Genomic DNA, 17,504 nt, shown 5'->3' with positions numbered 1-17,504 from the left:
AAACATATGAAATGGTTCACTTAATATTTCTTAACCTATTTATGTATGAAGGTATGTTGTTAATTTTTATAATGCTCCCATCATTGATATAATAAAGAAACAAAAAAGGCGCGTTAAAATTTAATAATTTAAATGTCTTAAGTTTTATACCTTTTAGAATATATATATATATATATATATATATATATATTAATTTTAGTTGTTTTAGTCAATTTTTAAATTATTTTTCTTCTTCTTTTTTTATATAATTAATATGATAAAAACTATATTTATTAATTTTATATTTTAAAGTGTATTTTTTATATTTTAAAATTATTGTTATGTTTCTTTTATAATAATAGAAAAATTTAATTGTGTAACATTTATTTATATTAAAAGTTGTTAGTTTGAATAGTTTAATAATTATGCTCTTTAATTAAGAATTAAGGTTTGATTTTAACTTAGGTATAAAGTCACAACTAGAAGTACTTCTTTATCCTTATAGGAGATAACTCAGTGAAAAAAAGTTATATATCCTTATCAAACTAAAAAACAAATAGTCTTAATCATCAATTGTTTGAATTCTTTTTAAATAGTTTTGCTATTTGCATGCATTTTTGTGGTATGTGTTAGACATAAATTAATTAATCTTTTAAAAATTTGAATTGCAAAATTGTTTTTTTTTTGCACCAGTGTTCTAAGACTTTGCCTGAGATTAATTTGGTTCAACTAAGAGGTAAGTAAAGTTTGGTTAAAGATTATTTTTTTCAAGGGTTGAACTTGAGCACTACCTGAACGATTCAATCTTTGGTTTAATATATTAATCACTTGTGCACAGTTTCTTGGTTGCGAAATTGTGTTTTTGTTTCATTGTTGGCTTAAAAATGTTAGTAATTTATATTTGTTGAAATTATCAATTGATTGAGTTGTTTCATCTTTCTAAATTAGTGATAATTAATTACACTAATTAATTAAGCTTTATAAATTTAATATACTTAAAATGAAATAAGAAAAACACAAAGAGTTGCATAGTTTATCACACTATGTGATCAATATCTATCATTCAACTAATAGAAAATCTTGGGGTGAGATAGTACACCATCACCATGTAAATTTTGAAGAATAAATTAAATTTTACTACTTAAAATAATACAATTAAATAGCATTTAAGTAGATGTAATTCTTGACCTGTAGGCTTGTAGCACTCCAAAAATGATATAGAATTCTTCTTTTAAGTTGTTTGATATGCAATATTTTTCTCATTCATAGGTTAGCTAACAATAAGATATATCAGATTATATGTTTCATTTATTACTTGAATAGGATTTTTAAACCTCAACATAACAATCTTATAAAAATTTGGAAGGTATGTGTTGTTAAATGTATACAATGAGGAAAAAAAAAATCAATGATGTGTCAAATTTAACATATGTTTTATAAAATTTATAAATGATATGAAAAAAATAATAATATATGTAAGGAATCTAAATTTAAACTTTTTCCTTAATCCATAGATTTCATAAAATATAAAAATAATTGATGAGTTTACAGGTAACCTAGAAATGATCTCTCAATAAAACATTATTCTCTTCAAATTATTGATGCATTCTTTATTATCTTCCGAAATATGATGGTGATTATGACTTAGGTGTTTCATCTACAAAACATTATATATATATTCAAATTAAACACAAAATAAAAATAAAATAAATAAAAAACAGCATGCACTAAAAATGATTTTCAACTAGAACAACAAATAACCACCAAACAAATAATATGCAAAAACATATCATGTATCCATGACTCTTCAATATTAACATAAATAAAATGGAAGGCCAAGATATATATATATATATGATAGAAAAACTGATAGAAGTACAAAAAGATTAGAAATATATAAGAAATAATAATATCTATTAAAATTAATGAAATTTAAATATATTAGATATATTATTTAAATTTCAAATAGTGAATAATAATTATCTACATTAATTATTGGAACTCTTCTTCTTTTATATATAAATAAATATGAACATTATTTTAGTATCGAATTAAATTTTTAACAATAAAAAAATTTAATTAGCAAACCTTTTTTTTTATATGAATTAAATTAATTATCTTGAACCACTCTGATTTTAGAAATCAATTTTTATTAAGAATATTTTTAGTTATTTCTTTAATGAGAACGTTTGCAAATATTTTTGTTAATCTCTTTTAGTTTTTCCAATTTGTCATTTTATTTTCATCTTTTAATTCATCGCAACATTTTTTTATTAGTATTTGAAAATGATAAATTATGAATATCAAATTTAATTTATATGATAAAAAAATATTTATTTGTTATAAATTATTTATACATTAAAAAATATTTATTTATTTTGTAATTTTTCATAATATAAAACAAATATTTGTCACTTACATTTCAAAAACTAAAATATGATATCAAAACGAAAATCACATTACAACTTAGGAGAATAAATTAATTTTGGAATTGTGTATAAACTATGTTTATAGATAATTTTTTTTACTGATATTAACAAATATTCTCAATGTAAATAAATAATAGATAATAATAATAATAATAATAATAAATATCCATATATTTGGTTTAATTTTGAGAAATATTTATAAATTGAGCATACAAAAAAAGTGAATTTTGAATGGTTAAATAATGGAAGCGAGCATGAAAATGGGAGAGGATGGTAAGAAGGTCGTGGGGACTTGGTCTGAGTTGGAGTCTCATGGTTGGATGTCTAAATGATTCTGTTCATTGTTCAACCACGCAATTCCATTCTATTCAACAATTCTAAGAACCCAATTCGTTATTTTTGCTGTTACTGCTTCTCACTTCTCACTTCTCACAGAAAAAGAGGCTCTTTTTTTCCTTCTCTCTCAACTGAATGGCGAAGCAGTGGCAAGAGGACGTGCTCGATCTCACGCCCCTCTTCGCCAAGGAGCTTCTCGCCGGAGGTGTCGCCGGCGGCCTCGCCAAGACCGTCGTCGCTCCTCTCGAACGTCTCAAAATTCTCTTTCAGGTTCTTTCTTTTTTCTTTCCCCTTTCTTGCTTTCATTCTTTTTCCTCTATTCTTGGAGTTGGAATGTGATGTGTTTCAACTTTCAAGTTAACATAAACATGATTCTGTCTTTTTCAACTATCATCGTTTCCTATGCCGTGTTTGTCCTTTGTAATCAATCAATCGCTTCTTGCAGACGCGAAGGGCCGAATTTCAGACCACAGGGCTGTTAGGATCAGCTATCAGAATTGCCAAAACAGAAGGCCCTTTGGGCTTCTACAGGTACATTCTCACCTAAACCCATAATTAAGGTTCTAAAAACGGTTTTTGGCTGCGATTTTAATTGCAAAGGAAAAAAAATTTATGTTCAATCCATCACAGTTGAGAGATATGAGTAGCAAGACCAATAAATAAATAATTTATTGGCGTCCATGAATTTATTTGCAGAGGAAATGGAGCGAGTGTTGCAAGGATTATTCCTTACGCAGCTATTCATTATATGTCGTATGAGGAATACCGCAGATGGATTATACAAACTTTTCCTGATGTTTCGAAAGGCCCTACTCTTGACCTTGTGGCAGGGTCGCTCTCCGGAGGGACAGCTGTGCTTTTTACATATCCACTTGACTTGATTCGAACCAAGTTAGCTTATCAGGTAAAAGATCTTGTCAGAAGTTAATTCAAACAAAGTTTTTTGCTCATTAATTTATACTAATTATTCTGTGAACTGTTCTACATTTTAAACTGCAGATTATTAGTCCAACAAAGTTGAATGCTTCGGGGATGGTGAATAATGAACAAATTTACAAAGGGATCCTTGATTGTCTTGCTAAGACTTACAGGGAGGGTGGCATTAGGGGTCTCTATCGTGGAGTAGGTGTGAATTTAAATCAGCCTATATCTTATTCTAGTAATTTAGTATTTTAGTATCATATATAACTGTTGCCTTGGCAATGCAAAACTCTTATGTTTACTCATGGCAACAGCTCCGAGTCTCATTGGAATATTCCCATATGCGGGTTTGAAATTCTACTTCTATGAGGAAATGAAGCGCCATGTTCCTGAGGAATACAATAAAAGCATCATGGCGAAACTCACATGTGGATCTGTGGCAGGGTTATTGGGTCAGACCTTCACATATCCTCTTGAAGTTGTCAGGAGGCAAATGCAGGTAATTTACTTCAGTTGATCATCCAGATAATGATAGATACAAATGAAATCAAATAAAAGTTGATAACCGCCTGGCCAGGTTCAAAAATCCCTGCCATCTGATAACGCTGAATTGAAGGGGACTCTGAAATCTATGGTTTTGATTGCCCAAAAGCAAGGCTGGAAGCAACTCTTTTCAGGGCTGAGCATCAATTACATAAAGGTGATAAAAATATAATAGCTATTCAAAGCAACCAACACTATAAAATTCTTCTGTATGAGCTAAGTCTTGATTTTTGTAATTCAGGTCGTTCCATCTGTGGCCATCGGCTTTACAGTTTATGATACTATGAAATCATACCTGAGAGTGCCATCAAGAGATGAAGCTGCAGTTGAAGTGGTAACCAACAAAAGAACCGGCCATCCTGGCAGTAATAATATAAAATGAACCTCTTCCCATTTTAGCTTGCTAACTCCCCATAGGCTTCAAACTGGGGTCTTGGTCTCAGTCATATTGACTGTTATTCATACATAATTCTAGCTGCACATTGCATTCTTTTGAGTTGTACAGCGAGATGGAGATTATATTCCATCTTCAAATAGGATACAAATTGTACTTCTGTATACGTTACCAAGGAATGACCCCTTAGGTCTCATTCATTTCATCACCTGTATGTTGTTTAGATAGGACAAACTGTGTACTTATAAATAAAAGATAATTTGACATCTTTTGAATGGGGGCAAGTAGAAAGAATAATATAGAAATCTTTATATCTAATATCTCTTCACTGCATTTGGTTTATTCTAAAGCAGCTGCCAGATTTCTATTACCTTCCAATTTTCGTTGGCTCTTCTGGTTCTCAATTTAACACGTAATGATGAGTTTTCTATATTCCAGGTTTCCATTACCAAGGAATGACCCCTTAAGTCTCATTCATTTCATCATTTGAGGAAACAACAGTATGTTGTTTAGATGGGACAAACCATGTACTTATAAATAAAAGATAATTTGACCCCTTTTGAATGGGGGCAATTAGAAAGAAGAAGGAAAAAGATGTATCTTGCGAATGTTACAATTTAAATTGAGGGGACTGAGGTAGAAAATGCTCCACATTCCATCTACAGGATGTACACGCTATCTAAATTCTAGGCTGCTAAAAGAACATTATGCAGAAGCCACTATAAACATTATGCAGCATATCAATTATTGTTAGAAGGAAATTTGGCATATTGTCGGCCACTTAACCTTTACTAACAAGCATTTACGACAGAGAGGATCTACACAAGTCAATTCATAGATGGAACAAAAATTTCTTTGATCAGCCTGACTATGGATTTGAACCTTACACATATTTGGCAGAAAATAAACAATCTAGCAGTACAACACCAATAGTATATACAGTTTAGTACCATAACAACACTACCAATAATCTCCACAGGAGCATTTTCCATCTTTGAAATGATGGAATCGCTTGTTATCCCTAACAATGAGCTCCCTTCCAACAATCTTTGACATAATTTTGATTGCATTGTGGCAGTCCCCACATATACGTAGGTTCTTGATGATTCTAAGCGTAGTCCTCGGCGGAGTACTGATGAGACCATAAGCAATTGCCAAACGTTCACTATGATATTGCAGGGCCTTCTCTTTTTCCTCCTCATCAATGTCATGAAGGACATATCTTGTATCCGGCACATAACCTGCTTCCCTCATCTGCCCACTCAAACCTCCCAATTTCTCACGAGCCTCTTCTTTATAGGGGATAGAATACCGATACTCAGTCACCCTATTCTTCTCCTCTAGCATGTTAATATCAGACTGCTTTTTTGGAGGTGTGGGAAGTTTATCAGCAATGGCTTTTGAAGGATCAAGGCACGTTAACAACTCCTCCGCACGATCTTCAAGATCTAAATCTCCATGAATTCGTGCAAAATTTCGAAGAGACTCCCAAGCCTCGACTTCAAACTCAACTGGTATCTTCTCAATGAACTCCTCAGCTTCGTTCAATTGACCAGCATTTCCCAGAATGTTAATAACCTCCAAGTAATGCTCCATGCTAGGAACAACTCCATAGTCCTTCATGGACTCAAAGTGCAAGAAGCCTTCTTCCACAGCTTCTTCCCGTGCACACGCAGCCAGAACCAATTCAAAAGTCTCCTCAGCAGGTGGTGCCCCTGCTTGCTTCATCTGCTGAAAAACCAACAAACCATCACCCCCTAAACCATTGGTCGTGTACCCACTAATCATCAAATGCCACGAAACAATGTTTCTCTCCGGCATTTTATCAAACACTAGGCGTGCATCCTTCACACTGCCGCATTTGCAGTACATTCCAATCAATCTGTTGCATAATTCAATGTCCCCACGAAAGGTCGATCTTCTCAGGAATTCATGCACCCTTTTTCCCAATTCAAGCGACCTTGTATGGTCACATAAATTCAAGAGCGCGAGATAAACGCGATAATCCGCAAGAGCACCATGACCCATGAGTTCCAACACTTGTTCGAGCTTACCCTCTTCACACAAGGCCACCAAGTCCACATTCAAGGGTAATGGGGCGTTTTGGTTTTCATGGTCGAGCTTCAATTTGGGGTCATTGGGGTGGTTCCCCTTCCGCAAAGGAAGGGTTTTTTGAGAGGAACGACCGGTGTTGGTGCCGTTTCGGCGCCTGCTGGCATCGGGAACCGCGTAGGTGCAGAAAGGAACGGAGGAAGAGGAATGGGTCAATACGACAGAGTTTCCTGCGAGTGGAATGGATCCCACAGAGGCCATTGATGCGTGGAGTTTGAGCTCCATGCTTTCTGGTTTAGTGTTCACTTATCGCAAAAATATCTGTTTTTCTTGTCAAAATTTATCACCTCCACAACGCCACCTATTGTGAAAATAAAATCAAAATTACCTTTTGGAAAATTCAAAAAATAGAAATACATCTGAATGATTGAAATTTAAGAACTAATATTTATTTCTTTCATTTTATATAAATAAAAATCCGACTCATCGTATATCTCCCGTTGATAAAAATGCACGCAGAAGATGTATTAAGTTGATAATATATATAAATTAAACTCAAATTAAATAAGCTTCAAGGTAATCGAAGTTAATTATTCACTACCTCATTTTCGTATATGTTCTTTATTCAAATTGATTGGTAAATTTTAAATTTCTTCGTTTACTTTTGCAACAGAAAATATTTAAAATAAGCATGTATTTTTAAATTAAACATATTTTCAATCTATAATTAGATAAAGAGAGAGATTTACATAAATTTTATTTATGTACTAAATGAAATGACTCATCGTCATTCATAGACTTAACGATTTAATTACTAGCAATAAAAAATAAAGTTATAGTTATTTAAGTTTAATATATATATATATATATATATATAATATTTAGATTTATGCACAATATTTTATATAGGTGTATATCAAATGAATGAATAAAATAATAATATATGAATATATAAACAAGTATAATGATCTAGTATTGAAAATAAAATTCATAAGTTGTCAATCAAATAACAATTATATAAAGTTATCGTTACGTATTTACTTACGAAGATCTCCCATAATAAGGTGAGTAGTCTGAGTGACTTGACCTACTGAACTAACACGATATTTTTACATCTATTAGATCAACAACTAATTTGAATATTAATCCATAACATGGTTTCTTGAATTTCGCTAGTAGAACTAAGAAGTTTAATATTTCTTCTAAAGTAGAACAACTTGGATGACAATCTACCATAATATTAGCTTGCATAACTAAGCCCTTATGAGATTAACATATCGATTATCCTTCAAATACTACACCTTTTTAGTACTCAGCTAGAAAATAAGCCTTTGACCTTGTACCTTACTTAGTTGGTCATTTTATATATGTATGCTTCAACTTGACCCACATGCCGTATCAACTAAAGGCCTAAATGAGACTCAACTATCTATTTCAAGAGTCAACTACTCAATAAGGGTTTCAACAACTAGACTCACAAAGCACCATGCCAATATCTGCATAATAGGATATCCAACTTTCAAAATCACCTTCTCCTATATTCCTAAGTTGGTCAACACAACACACTCTAATGCCTAAATGTCTTAAGCACTATCAATACTGCCTTTATAGCTCAACAATTAATCATTACAATATGCCTAAATGCCAAAAGTATTCTCAGCACCGATGCCTCAATAATTCAATAGTTATTCATTTATATACATTATCTCAAATCAATGAATATAAAACCATCAATATTAATCAACATAGAACATACAATAGATTTACCTAATCTTTCCATGTTCAATTTTTTTTCCCTAATCAAACATGTTTTTGTAAAGCAACTCATGTTCGGCACCATTCACCTCGCGCTCAACATTATTGTGACAGAGAGCTCTCTATCCCACCCACGTCCGATGTCATTTAACCCATGTCTGGGGTGGAGGAGATCAAAGACCCCCTGGGACCATGATTGTCGATCTTGAGTGACAACATGTAATAATTGCCAAGTTTACGAGATTGCTCAGCCTACCTATACAACTCGGAAGTAAACTTATTTTTTGAGCAATCTCAAGTAACCTCACCATTTTTATTTCTAAAAGCAAAAATTATTTTTTTCTTAATTTTTATGTTATTTTAAGAACTTTGTCTTGTGTGAAATTTTGCATGATTTGTTACTAAACATTGCTACTTTAATATTGTAATTTGCTATTTTAATTTAATATAAAGATGAAATATTGAGTTATTATATTATTTATAAGTATTATAACATATTTTTTTATATTAAGTAAACTCTTATGAGTTTACGATTCAGAGTTTATGAGACCTCAACGAGGTTAAGTAAACTCTTAAGATTGACAACCTTGCTTGGGACAATCATGCTTAGCCTGGCGAAATTCGTGCTCAACCTTAATTCAAACAGAAACAATTCTTTCTCTTGGCATCCAATGTCACTCCACACAACCCGGGGCTCAACGTTACCAAGTCAGAGACAATTCTTGTTGTTTATGGATACTGAAAACACGAACTAATTTGAATTCTTGAGGTATGCAATGCATTATCCTAAAGAACTTATCTTTAGACTCCCACATACATCCCCCAAGATACAATAGGATCTTTCTAGTATTAGATTGGGGATGTAAAACTGACAAGTTTTTTAACCCAAAAAAGAGGAAATATTGACCGTTATAACTATAATTAATCAGAATAATTAAAACCAATTAATTTTGAAATGTTTGATCATTAAAATTAATTAAAACTACAATGATCAAATTATTATATCTTATTAAAACTGATATTAATTAGGCTTTAATATCCATAATTAATAAAATAATTATTTTGAATTTAAATTATATTTATATTTAAATTCAAAATAATTTCATAAATTAATTAACCTTTTGAAATATCTCAAAATATATATCAATTCTCTCACTTTAGACATGATCAAGTCATAGGCTTTTCATGCTTTTCTCTCCCCTCACGCTTGACATCACTAATCTTGCTTCCGGCACGAATAAGATAGAAAACCTCTAATTTGAGTCACATTCAACATCCTAATTCCCATAGTCTCTCCACAACAATTAATTATTGAAAGTAAAAAACAATAATTAAGAGAGTATATAGTGTTACACTAAATGCATCGGGATTTCTTGATAAAATATAATTATGATCTATACCAAATGTGTGTATATATATATATATATATATATAGAAGAGATCCTGTTACTCTAGAAGTCTATATAGACTTACTCCGTTCAATAACTCATATTTTACATCAAATTTTAACGATTCAACCGTTCAATTTAAAGTTCTTAATGCATAGATTAAATCTGCAAAGTTTTAGAAAATTTGAAAATCATTTGATACTTCGTTTCATTAATTCGAATCAATGTATAAAATAATTTTATAATTATCCGTCAATTTGAATTAATGAAATGAAGTATCAAATGATTTTCAAATTTTCTAAAAATTTGCTGATTTAATCTATACAATAAGAATTTTAAATTGAACGGTTGGATCGTTGAAATTTGATGTAGAACATGAATTATTGAACGGAGTAAGTCTAGGTAGACTTACTTCTAGAGTAAAAGGATCCCTCCTTATATATATATATATATATATGAGGGATCTGTTTATTCTACGAGTAAATCTACATAGACTTACTCCATTCAATAACTCATGTTTTACATCAAATTTCAATAATTCAATCGTGGATAATCATAAAATTATTTTATACATTGATTTAAATTAATGAAACAAAATTTAAATAATTTTTAAATTTTTAAAAAATTTGTAGATTTAATCTATGCATTAAGAATTTTAAATTCTAATGTAGAATATGAATTATTGTACAAAGTAAGTCTAAATAAACTTATTCCTGAAATAAACAAATACCCCTCATATATATAATATATATATATATATATATATATATATATATATATATATATATATATATATATATATATATATATAATTATGATACATGGACAACTCCCATATTCCAAGACAGATCTTACTACCACCGGACCAACAAGCTTAATTTTGTATTCACCCTCTAGGAATATTTTTGAAGTGAAATTTAATAATGTATTACAGAAGCACCGTCTTTCTATTGAAAAGAGCAATAGCATAATTTTGGTTTACATTCCAGCACCAAGTTGAGATTTAGTTGTATTTTAAGCTTTTCTATGTTTTGCATTGGCTACGCGCAAACCAACTTTTAGTCTTTTACAAGAAAGAAGAAATATTTATGTTCATTCGACGTGCTACGTGGACGTATGTCTCTCTTACATTTACCTAGTAGATGGTGAAACAGATTGACTAGTGTAGATTGGTTTAACTGACAGCAAATGTGTAACAGGGTCATTATAGTGGCCTGAATCAGTTTGATGGCTTAAACCTCTGTTCGAATATTTATAATCTTTAGAGTTAAAAAAGAAAGAGAATATTTATAATCTTCTATTCGTATAGGAAAGAAAAATTTAGTAATCAACGACATTTAGAACGGGTATCTGAGATTCTGAGATGCTGTTGCTGTCACGATAGACACATTTTCTAACCATAATGTAAAAATTGGCACTCATGATGACGATAAACAATCATCACTTGTACAATACAGATAAAAACAACTACAAGATTTAATGGGCCTAACATACATTGTTATATAACAACAATCGGAAACATCAAAATCTTCCTAGTATTACAAGAGGTTTATCCCCCACTACAAATATATTCATCCTTCCATCATTTCATCAATGCCTTTGTGCTGCCAACATTTTTTTGTTACCTACAACTGGTTGGTTACCTTTTTTATAGAGAGCTGCTGGGTTATGGTGCTCCAATTGTAATGCATGAATCCATATGGTTTGCTAGTATTTTGTGTAAGCCTGAACTAATATATTATGCAGAAATTGTGCAGTGCCAGTTATTTCTGATTTACATGAAAAGATGCACGAATTCTCCTTCCTTGGTGCTCATGGCATCTTTTTCTTCCTTTAACTGGTTGTCTCCTACAGGTGGATCCATCATTCAAGATGATTCCACATATAGTGGTGTTTGTGACACTATTATCAAAAGGACTCCCAACCTGTGATTGTGGAGGGACTTCAACATCTTGGCTGTAATTTTGGTATCTGTATCCATTGCCCTTTGTTTGAATCGATGCATGAATTCTCATCCCTTTGTGCTCATGACACCTTTTTCTTCCTTTAACTGGTTGTCTTCTGCAGGTGGAGCCATCATTTAAGATGATTCCACATATATTAGTGCTTATGAGACTTTCATCAACAGGATTCCCAACCGGTGTTTGTTGAGGGTCTTCTACATCTTGGCTGGCATTTTGGTGTCTGTATCCATTGCCATTTGTTTGAGAATACACATTGGGTTCTAATACCACAGTGCTCTCTGACTTGGGTGCCCTGATTGCTTTGGAAGTGGACACATTTGTTCTCATTCCTTTGTGTTCAGGACACCTCATTCTTTTCTCAACTGGTGGTCTTCTACAAATTGAACCATCACCCAAGGCCACTCCACAAATTTTAGCATTCTCGTGTTCTCGAGCGATGCCAGTGGTATCCTGAAGTATCCTAGGACGTGATCTGTTAAAGTTAAATACTCGAGGTAGGAAATTATAGCTGCCATTGTCTGCTTCATCTGATTTGTCATCTGCCAGAGGCAGCTTGCTTGATTTAATTTTGATACCCACTTGCTTCTGAGTGAAAGGTAAAAGCGCTCTGGCCACATCTGAAAGTGTTCTAGTGCCTGAAGCAATTTTATGGAGGTTTTGAAGAATATCATCAGGCCTCCGGGTACCATTATTGCTTGTGTTCCATGCATAATCAAATGTATTGAGCAGCTGGGCTTCTGTTCGCAGGGCATCTTCCTTGCTTTGCATCTGTTCAACAAAAAAGCATTGCTTGCTCATGTACATCATTAAACTTCAAATATTTGCATTCCTATTCTGTTAGATGCAAATCTGCATTTTTTCAATCATGAGGGCAAATTTTCACAAAATGCAACAGTTCATGTCAAGTGTGTCCTTTTTTGAACAGTATTTCCCCAATAAGAATTCTCAATCAAAGATACCAAGCATAAACATAGCAAGGAATTCTTATCAAGGTTTTAAATTATGGTCATAGTTGCAGTTTCATTGCAATCCTTGATGTGATAGGAATTTGCGAACAAATACGGTCTGGGACCCCAAAAACCTTGAGGTTGCACCAAAATTGATTCTCATAATAGTCCCCGTTTAATCAATTGAGCTAAGGCCTAGTGTTCATGCAGATGAATTATGCCAGCATTATATATGATTAATGTGTAACTAAAGAAGTGTGAAATCTAATTACGCATAAACCCTTTCTTCAAGTCATACTACTATGAGACATGCTTATGTGACACAAGGACATTTATGAATTGGGGATAAGATGTTGAAGAAGCCAACAGTCATCTAGCTTTGTGGACACATCAATACATGTTGAGCGAAAACCATGTTGCCCTTTGTAAATTAAAATAAATAAATAAATAAATAAAAAGCACATGAAATTTGTGATATGCACTGTACTTACAGAAGCCCATCTATAAACGATTGAGAACCCTTGTGAAAACACTTCCTGAAACAAGGGGCGCCCCTTTTGGAGAGAAGAATCATCCGAAGAGGCATTGTTGTCCAAATGAGCCCCAGTTCTGCCATAACGCTGGAGCCGTGATCTCACATTGTCAGCTTGCCCAAGGTAAACTACCACTATGCGGTGAGAGTGAGGGACAAGCTTGTAAATTTCACGCCCCAAACCAGTACCAGACACAGCAATTCCGAGCTCATAGACCCCTGGACCCGATTGTTGTGGGAGGTTATGAATCCTGTACCTTGCACATCCTTCCTTCCCTTTGGAATGGTCTTCCCAATCAGAAGGGCCAATCAGAATCTGAAACCAAAGAGGTTTTTGTAACCTTTCCTCAAATCAAACAAACAACTTCCATTCCAATTACAACCTCGCAACAAAAGCCGTTAGCACAAGTGGTTTGGTACTTATAAATGTGAAGAAACAGTGATTTTGTAAACACCGGAAAGAAAAAACAGAGATTGATGTAATAAAGAAGCATGACACAATAGTTAGATGAGAGTAGAAAGGTGAACCTTCCAATGGGAGAAGCTGGAATCGTGTTTTGTGCGGTTGCATTGCTCCCTCTTCAACGCCACCATGACTCAGTAGATTAAGGTTGTTGTGGCTTGTTCCATTTAAAGCTCCCAAATCCAATATTTATACCAAAATGTTTCTTCCCATTCATGCTTTTTTTTTTTTTTTTTTTTTTTTTTTTTTTTTTTTTTACCAGACCCAACATTTTATCCAACGTGTATGTGTTGTTGGAATCTTGTCTGCTGATAGACAAGTATTATTATAATCCTAAATCTGATTTGCGATCAGTATAATATTTATTTTAAATACCTAAAATTTATATTAAATAAATATTTTTAAAATATAATTATATTATATTTAAAATTTATAATAAAAATATTTTTAGATATATAAATTATATTTTAAATTTATAATAAATTATTTATATTATTATCTATAATTATTAAAAAAAATATATTAAAATTTAAATTAAAACTAAAAATAAACAAAAAATCATTAATTAAAAGATATGAAAGGATTAAAAAATTTCCCAAAAACATTATTATTAAAAATAATCAATTAGAATAGAATTAAAAATTATTTACTCGTCTGATTAATCATTTATTCATAACATTTTGTCTTATTTATTCATGATTAACATTTATATATAGTATCTATAAATTTAAATATTTTTATATACAAATTTTATGAAATAAAATTAAAATTATATATTTTTTATAATTATAATATAATAACAGGTTAATATAAGAAACTGTTACAACATAAAAAGTTAATTACATTAAATTTAAATTATTGCAGTTTTAAATTAAAAGTATTTATTAAATTTAAATAAAAATAGTTATTAAAATTTTTTATTATATGCTAAAAATGAATGTATGTTAGCAGAAAAAGAAATAACACTTATTATTGTTATTATTAATAATGTTGTTTTTTTTAATAATTATCATTAAAATTAGTTTCTAACAATGTTTAAAAATTTTAAATCGCAATATTTTATTATGATCCTTAATATTTTCATAAAATTATGATAATTGTGATAATTTTGTGTCATTATTATTAATAGTAATCATAAATAATGTACTATTTACATTATTTTCATGAGATTAATTTATAAGAAATTTTTTAATAATTTTTTTTACTCAAATCAAAAGGAATATGAATAATAAATAATAGAAGAGAGTAATATGATGATATTTAGTAAGAGTTTTTTTTTAGTGAATACGTTAGCAAGTATTATAATAGGAGAAAAATATGAAAATGTTTAACTAATAAATTGAAGGTGTAAAGTAAAATAAATATTGAATAATTACATTAATTATATTTAAAAATGTATAATAATTATATTATTTAATAAAAAGTAATGAGATTAATTTGTGATGATGAAATAAAACTAACTTAGTAAAATAATTTATGATGAAGAAATAAAATTAACATAGTAAAATAAGTATTGAATCAATTACATTAATTGTATTTTTAAAAATACAAAATAATTGTATCGTTTAATAAAAAGTAATAAGATCAATTTGAAATGCTGAAATAAAATTAATTTTAAAATTATAATATTATTTTTTTTTATAAAAATATAATATTACCTTAAATATAATTTTCTTGACACGTATATTATAAATATATTAACTTATATAACAACTATCATGAAAAATAAAATTTAAATATTATGTTACACGAGATATTAAAATTCTCCACGTATCTCATAGATAACAAATATAATTAACTATAATGATAACAATTTTAAATAGTTTCATATTTTTACCATTATTATGTATTAAAACATTAAAATTTTTGAATTGAATTTTCAAAGTACAAATTATTACAATTTAGTAAAGTGATTTTTTTAATAAAATTTTAAATTTATGTCACCTTGGAAATTCTAAATCATTGTCTTTTTGAAAAACATGCCTTTTTTTTTTGGTAAGATATTATAAGAAATAAAGGTATACACGTTTATTATTAATGGTAGGTGTAACGGACCTTTTGACTATAAAATTTCTTAATACACATAATTAGATTTAAGGACTACCTAAGAGGTTTGTGTTTTTGGGTTTACTGAAAAAGAGAAATTTATAATTTTAAGAAATATGAAGTAAATTTTTTTTAATTACTATACTATGAAAGACAATATAAGATTTAGTTAATAAGGATCATTAGATTTTTTATACGTAATCATTAGATTTTATATAATGCTTAAAAATACTCTTAATCTTTTGATACATAATTATTCTTTTATTACTCTTATTTTTTTTTATTACATATTGAGTTTGAGTGGCTATTTGTTTCTATGGACTAATTAATAATAATAAATAAGATTTTTAATATGTAAAGATAGAGAAAAACTATTTATTAGATAAAATCGAGTACTATATCCAAATTCTTAGATTCAATTGTTGTCATTATTATAATTCTTATCTATATATACATATATAAATTAATTGGTGAAATTGTTATAATTCTCCCTATAAAAAAATGTACTAGCAATTTTAACCTTTCAGTTTTTTTTTTTAGGGTAAGCTTTTGCTTTATTAAAACTTTAATGTAAAAGATCAAGAATACATGCTATTTTAAACGTAGAATTGAGAAGAAGAAAAAATATTCATTTAAACGCTTGATACTTTTAACAATTTTAACCTTTTGGTTCTTTTAGGTAACCTTTTGCTTTATTAAAACTTTAATGTAAAGATGGGGAATAAATGTTATTTTAAACGAAAAATTGGGGGAAAAATATTCATTTGATGTTTGATATTTTTAGTAATTTTAACCTTTCAATTTTTTTAAGGGTAACCTTTTGCTTTATTAAAACTTTAATTTAAAATTGGCAATAAATTTTATTTTTTTTACACAAAGGAATAACTTTTATTTTAAATGTAAAATTGGGGAAAAAAAATCATTAATGCTTAATATTATATATATCAACAATTTTAACCTTTCACTTCATTAAAGCTTTAATTTGGCATAAGTAAATTATTATTTCAAATGAAATTTTGGACTTAATTCACTTAAACAAAATTTTTTATTACAAACATTGTGAATGGAAAAAAATATTTGGCAAAAACTCTATTTTTGACCGGTTAAAATTTTCACAGAGATTAATCATTTCTGAAATTAATTTATATCAATAAATAGTTAAAAAATACCTTATAGAAACTTGAAGTAGAAGAAAAAAGTTTTTAATTAAAATATTTTTAACTTTTGAAAAAAAATGTAATTGTCACTTTCTGAATAATTTTTTTGTATAAGTTAATTTAAACACAATCAATGACTAATTTGTATTCGTAAAGTATGATTCATTGACTAAATATTATTTTAACACAAATAAACTTGAGAACATCAAGTTAATTATACTTTAAGAATTATTTTATTTTAAAAAATAGATTATATATCGACTTTGTAAAAGTATTTTATACTAGTAATTCAAAATATCATGTATGTTAAGTTTATTCTCTTTTATAAAAATTATCTTCATTGTTACTCTAACAAAAGTTTTTAATTGATTGACAATATAAAAAAATACTTATTAGATAAAACATCATTTTTAGTGGATACTTCCTATAACACATACAAAAGTTTATATATATATATATATATATATATATATATATATATATATATATATATATATATATATATATATATATGAAGAGGGTTATATAAACCTAAACCCTAAACTGCTTAATAATTTTATATTAAATGTGAATTTTGTAAAGCTAACTATTAAATTAA

The 17,504-nt window shown here is 29.4% G+C and overlaps 3 protein-coding genes across 3 annotated transcripts; 1 reads left to right on the top strand and 2 right to left on the bottom strand.

Annotated features, from left to right (window-relative positions):
• The first annotated feature begins 2,663 nt into the window (after window positions 1–2,663).
• Window positions 2,664–4,920, top strand: LOC109818877 (Mitochondrial substrate carrier family protein). The gene is made up of 7 exons (XM_020384413.3): window positions 2,664–3,014; window positions 3,190–3,275; window positions 3,441–3,648; window positions 3,744–3,870; window positions 3,980–4,164; window positions 4,243–4,365; window positions 4,450–4,920. The coding sequence occupies exons 1-7, from the start codon at window positions 2,880–2,882 to the stop codon at window positions 4,588–4,590; spliced, it is 1,005 nt and encodes a 334-aa protein (XP_020240002.1). The 5' UTR covers window positions 2,664–2,879; the 3' UTR covers window positions 4,591–4,920.
• Window positions 4,921–5,433: 513 nt separating this feature from the next.
• Window positions 5,434–6,991, bottom strand: LOC109818873 (pentatricopeptide repeat-containing protein At2g15690, mitochondrial). The gene has a single exon (XM_020384407.3). It carries the CDS (start codon window positions 6,937–6,939, stop codon window positions 5,563–5,565), a length of 1,377 nt encoding a protein of 458 aa, XP_020239996.2. The 5' UTR covers window positions 6,940–6,991; the 3' UTR covers window positions 5,434–5,562.
• Window positions 6,992–11,186: 4,195 nt separating this feature from the next.
• On the bottom strand, window positions 11,187–13,894 carry LOC109818870 (protein EFFECTOR OF TRANSCRIPTION 2). Its single transcript, XM_020384404.3, has 3 exons — window positions 13,769–13,894; window positions 13,200–13,556; window positions 11,187–12,529 (listed from the first exon to the last, which is right to left on the bottom strand). The coding sequence occupies exons 1-3, from the start codon at window positions 13,832–13,834 to the stop codon at window positions 11,561–11,563; spliced, it is 1,392 nt and encodes a 463-aa protein (XP_020239993.2). The 5' UTR covers window positions 13,835–13,894; the 3' UTR covers window positions 11,187–11,560.
• Between the last annotated feature and the right edge of the window lie 3,610 nt (window positions 13,895–17,504).

Source organism: Cajanus cajan, chromosome 1 (assembly GCF_000230855.2).
Source record: "Cajanus cajan strain Asha chromosome 1, NIPB_CcT2T_4, whole genome shotgun sequence".
In the NCBI taxonomy this organism is placed as follows: Eukaryota; Viridiplantae; Streptophyta; class Magnoliopsida; order Fabales; family Fabaceae; genus Cajanus; species Cajanus cajan.
This window is presented reverse-complemented; position numbering and strand designations above follow the sequence as displayed.

Bases quoted from the DNA above. Each gene is read 5' to 3' on its own strand.
- LOC109818873 (XM_020384407.3), bottom strand. From the start codon at position 6,939: ATGGAGCTCAAACTCCACGCATCAATGGCCTCTGTGGGATCCATTCCA.
- LOC109818877 (XM_020384413.3), top strand. From the start codon at position 2,880: ATGGCGAAGCAGTGGCAAGAGGACGTGCTCGATCTCACGCCCCTCTTC. The intron at 3,649-3,743 runs GTAAAAGATCTT...TTTAAACTGCAG, and splicing joins GAACCAAGTTAGCTTATCAG to ATTATTAGTCCAACAAAGTT. The intron at 3,871-3,979 runs GTGTGAATTTAA...TCATGGCAACAG, and splicing joins GGGTCTCTATCGTGGAGTAG to CTCCGAGTCTCATTGGAATA.
- LOC109818870 (XM_020384404.3), bottom strand. From the start codon at position 13,834: ATGGTGGCGTTGAAGAGGGAGCAATGCAACCGCACAAAACACGATTCC. The intron at 13,557-13,768 runs GTTCACCTTTCT...CTTTGGTTTCAG, and splicing joins CCAGCTTCTCCCATTGGAAG to ATTCTGATTGGCCCTTCTGA. The intron at 12,530-13,199 runs GTAAGTACAGTG...TTTGTTGAACAG, and splicing joins TCGTTTATAGATGGGCTTCT to ATGCAAAGCAAGGAAGATGC.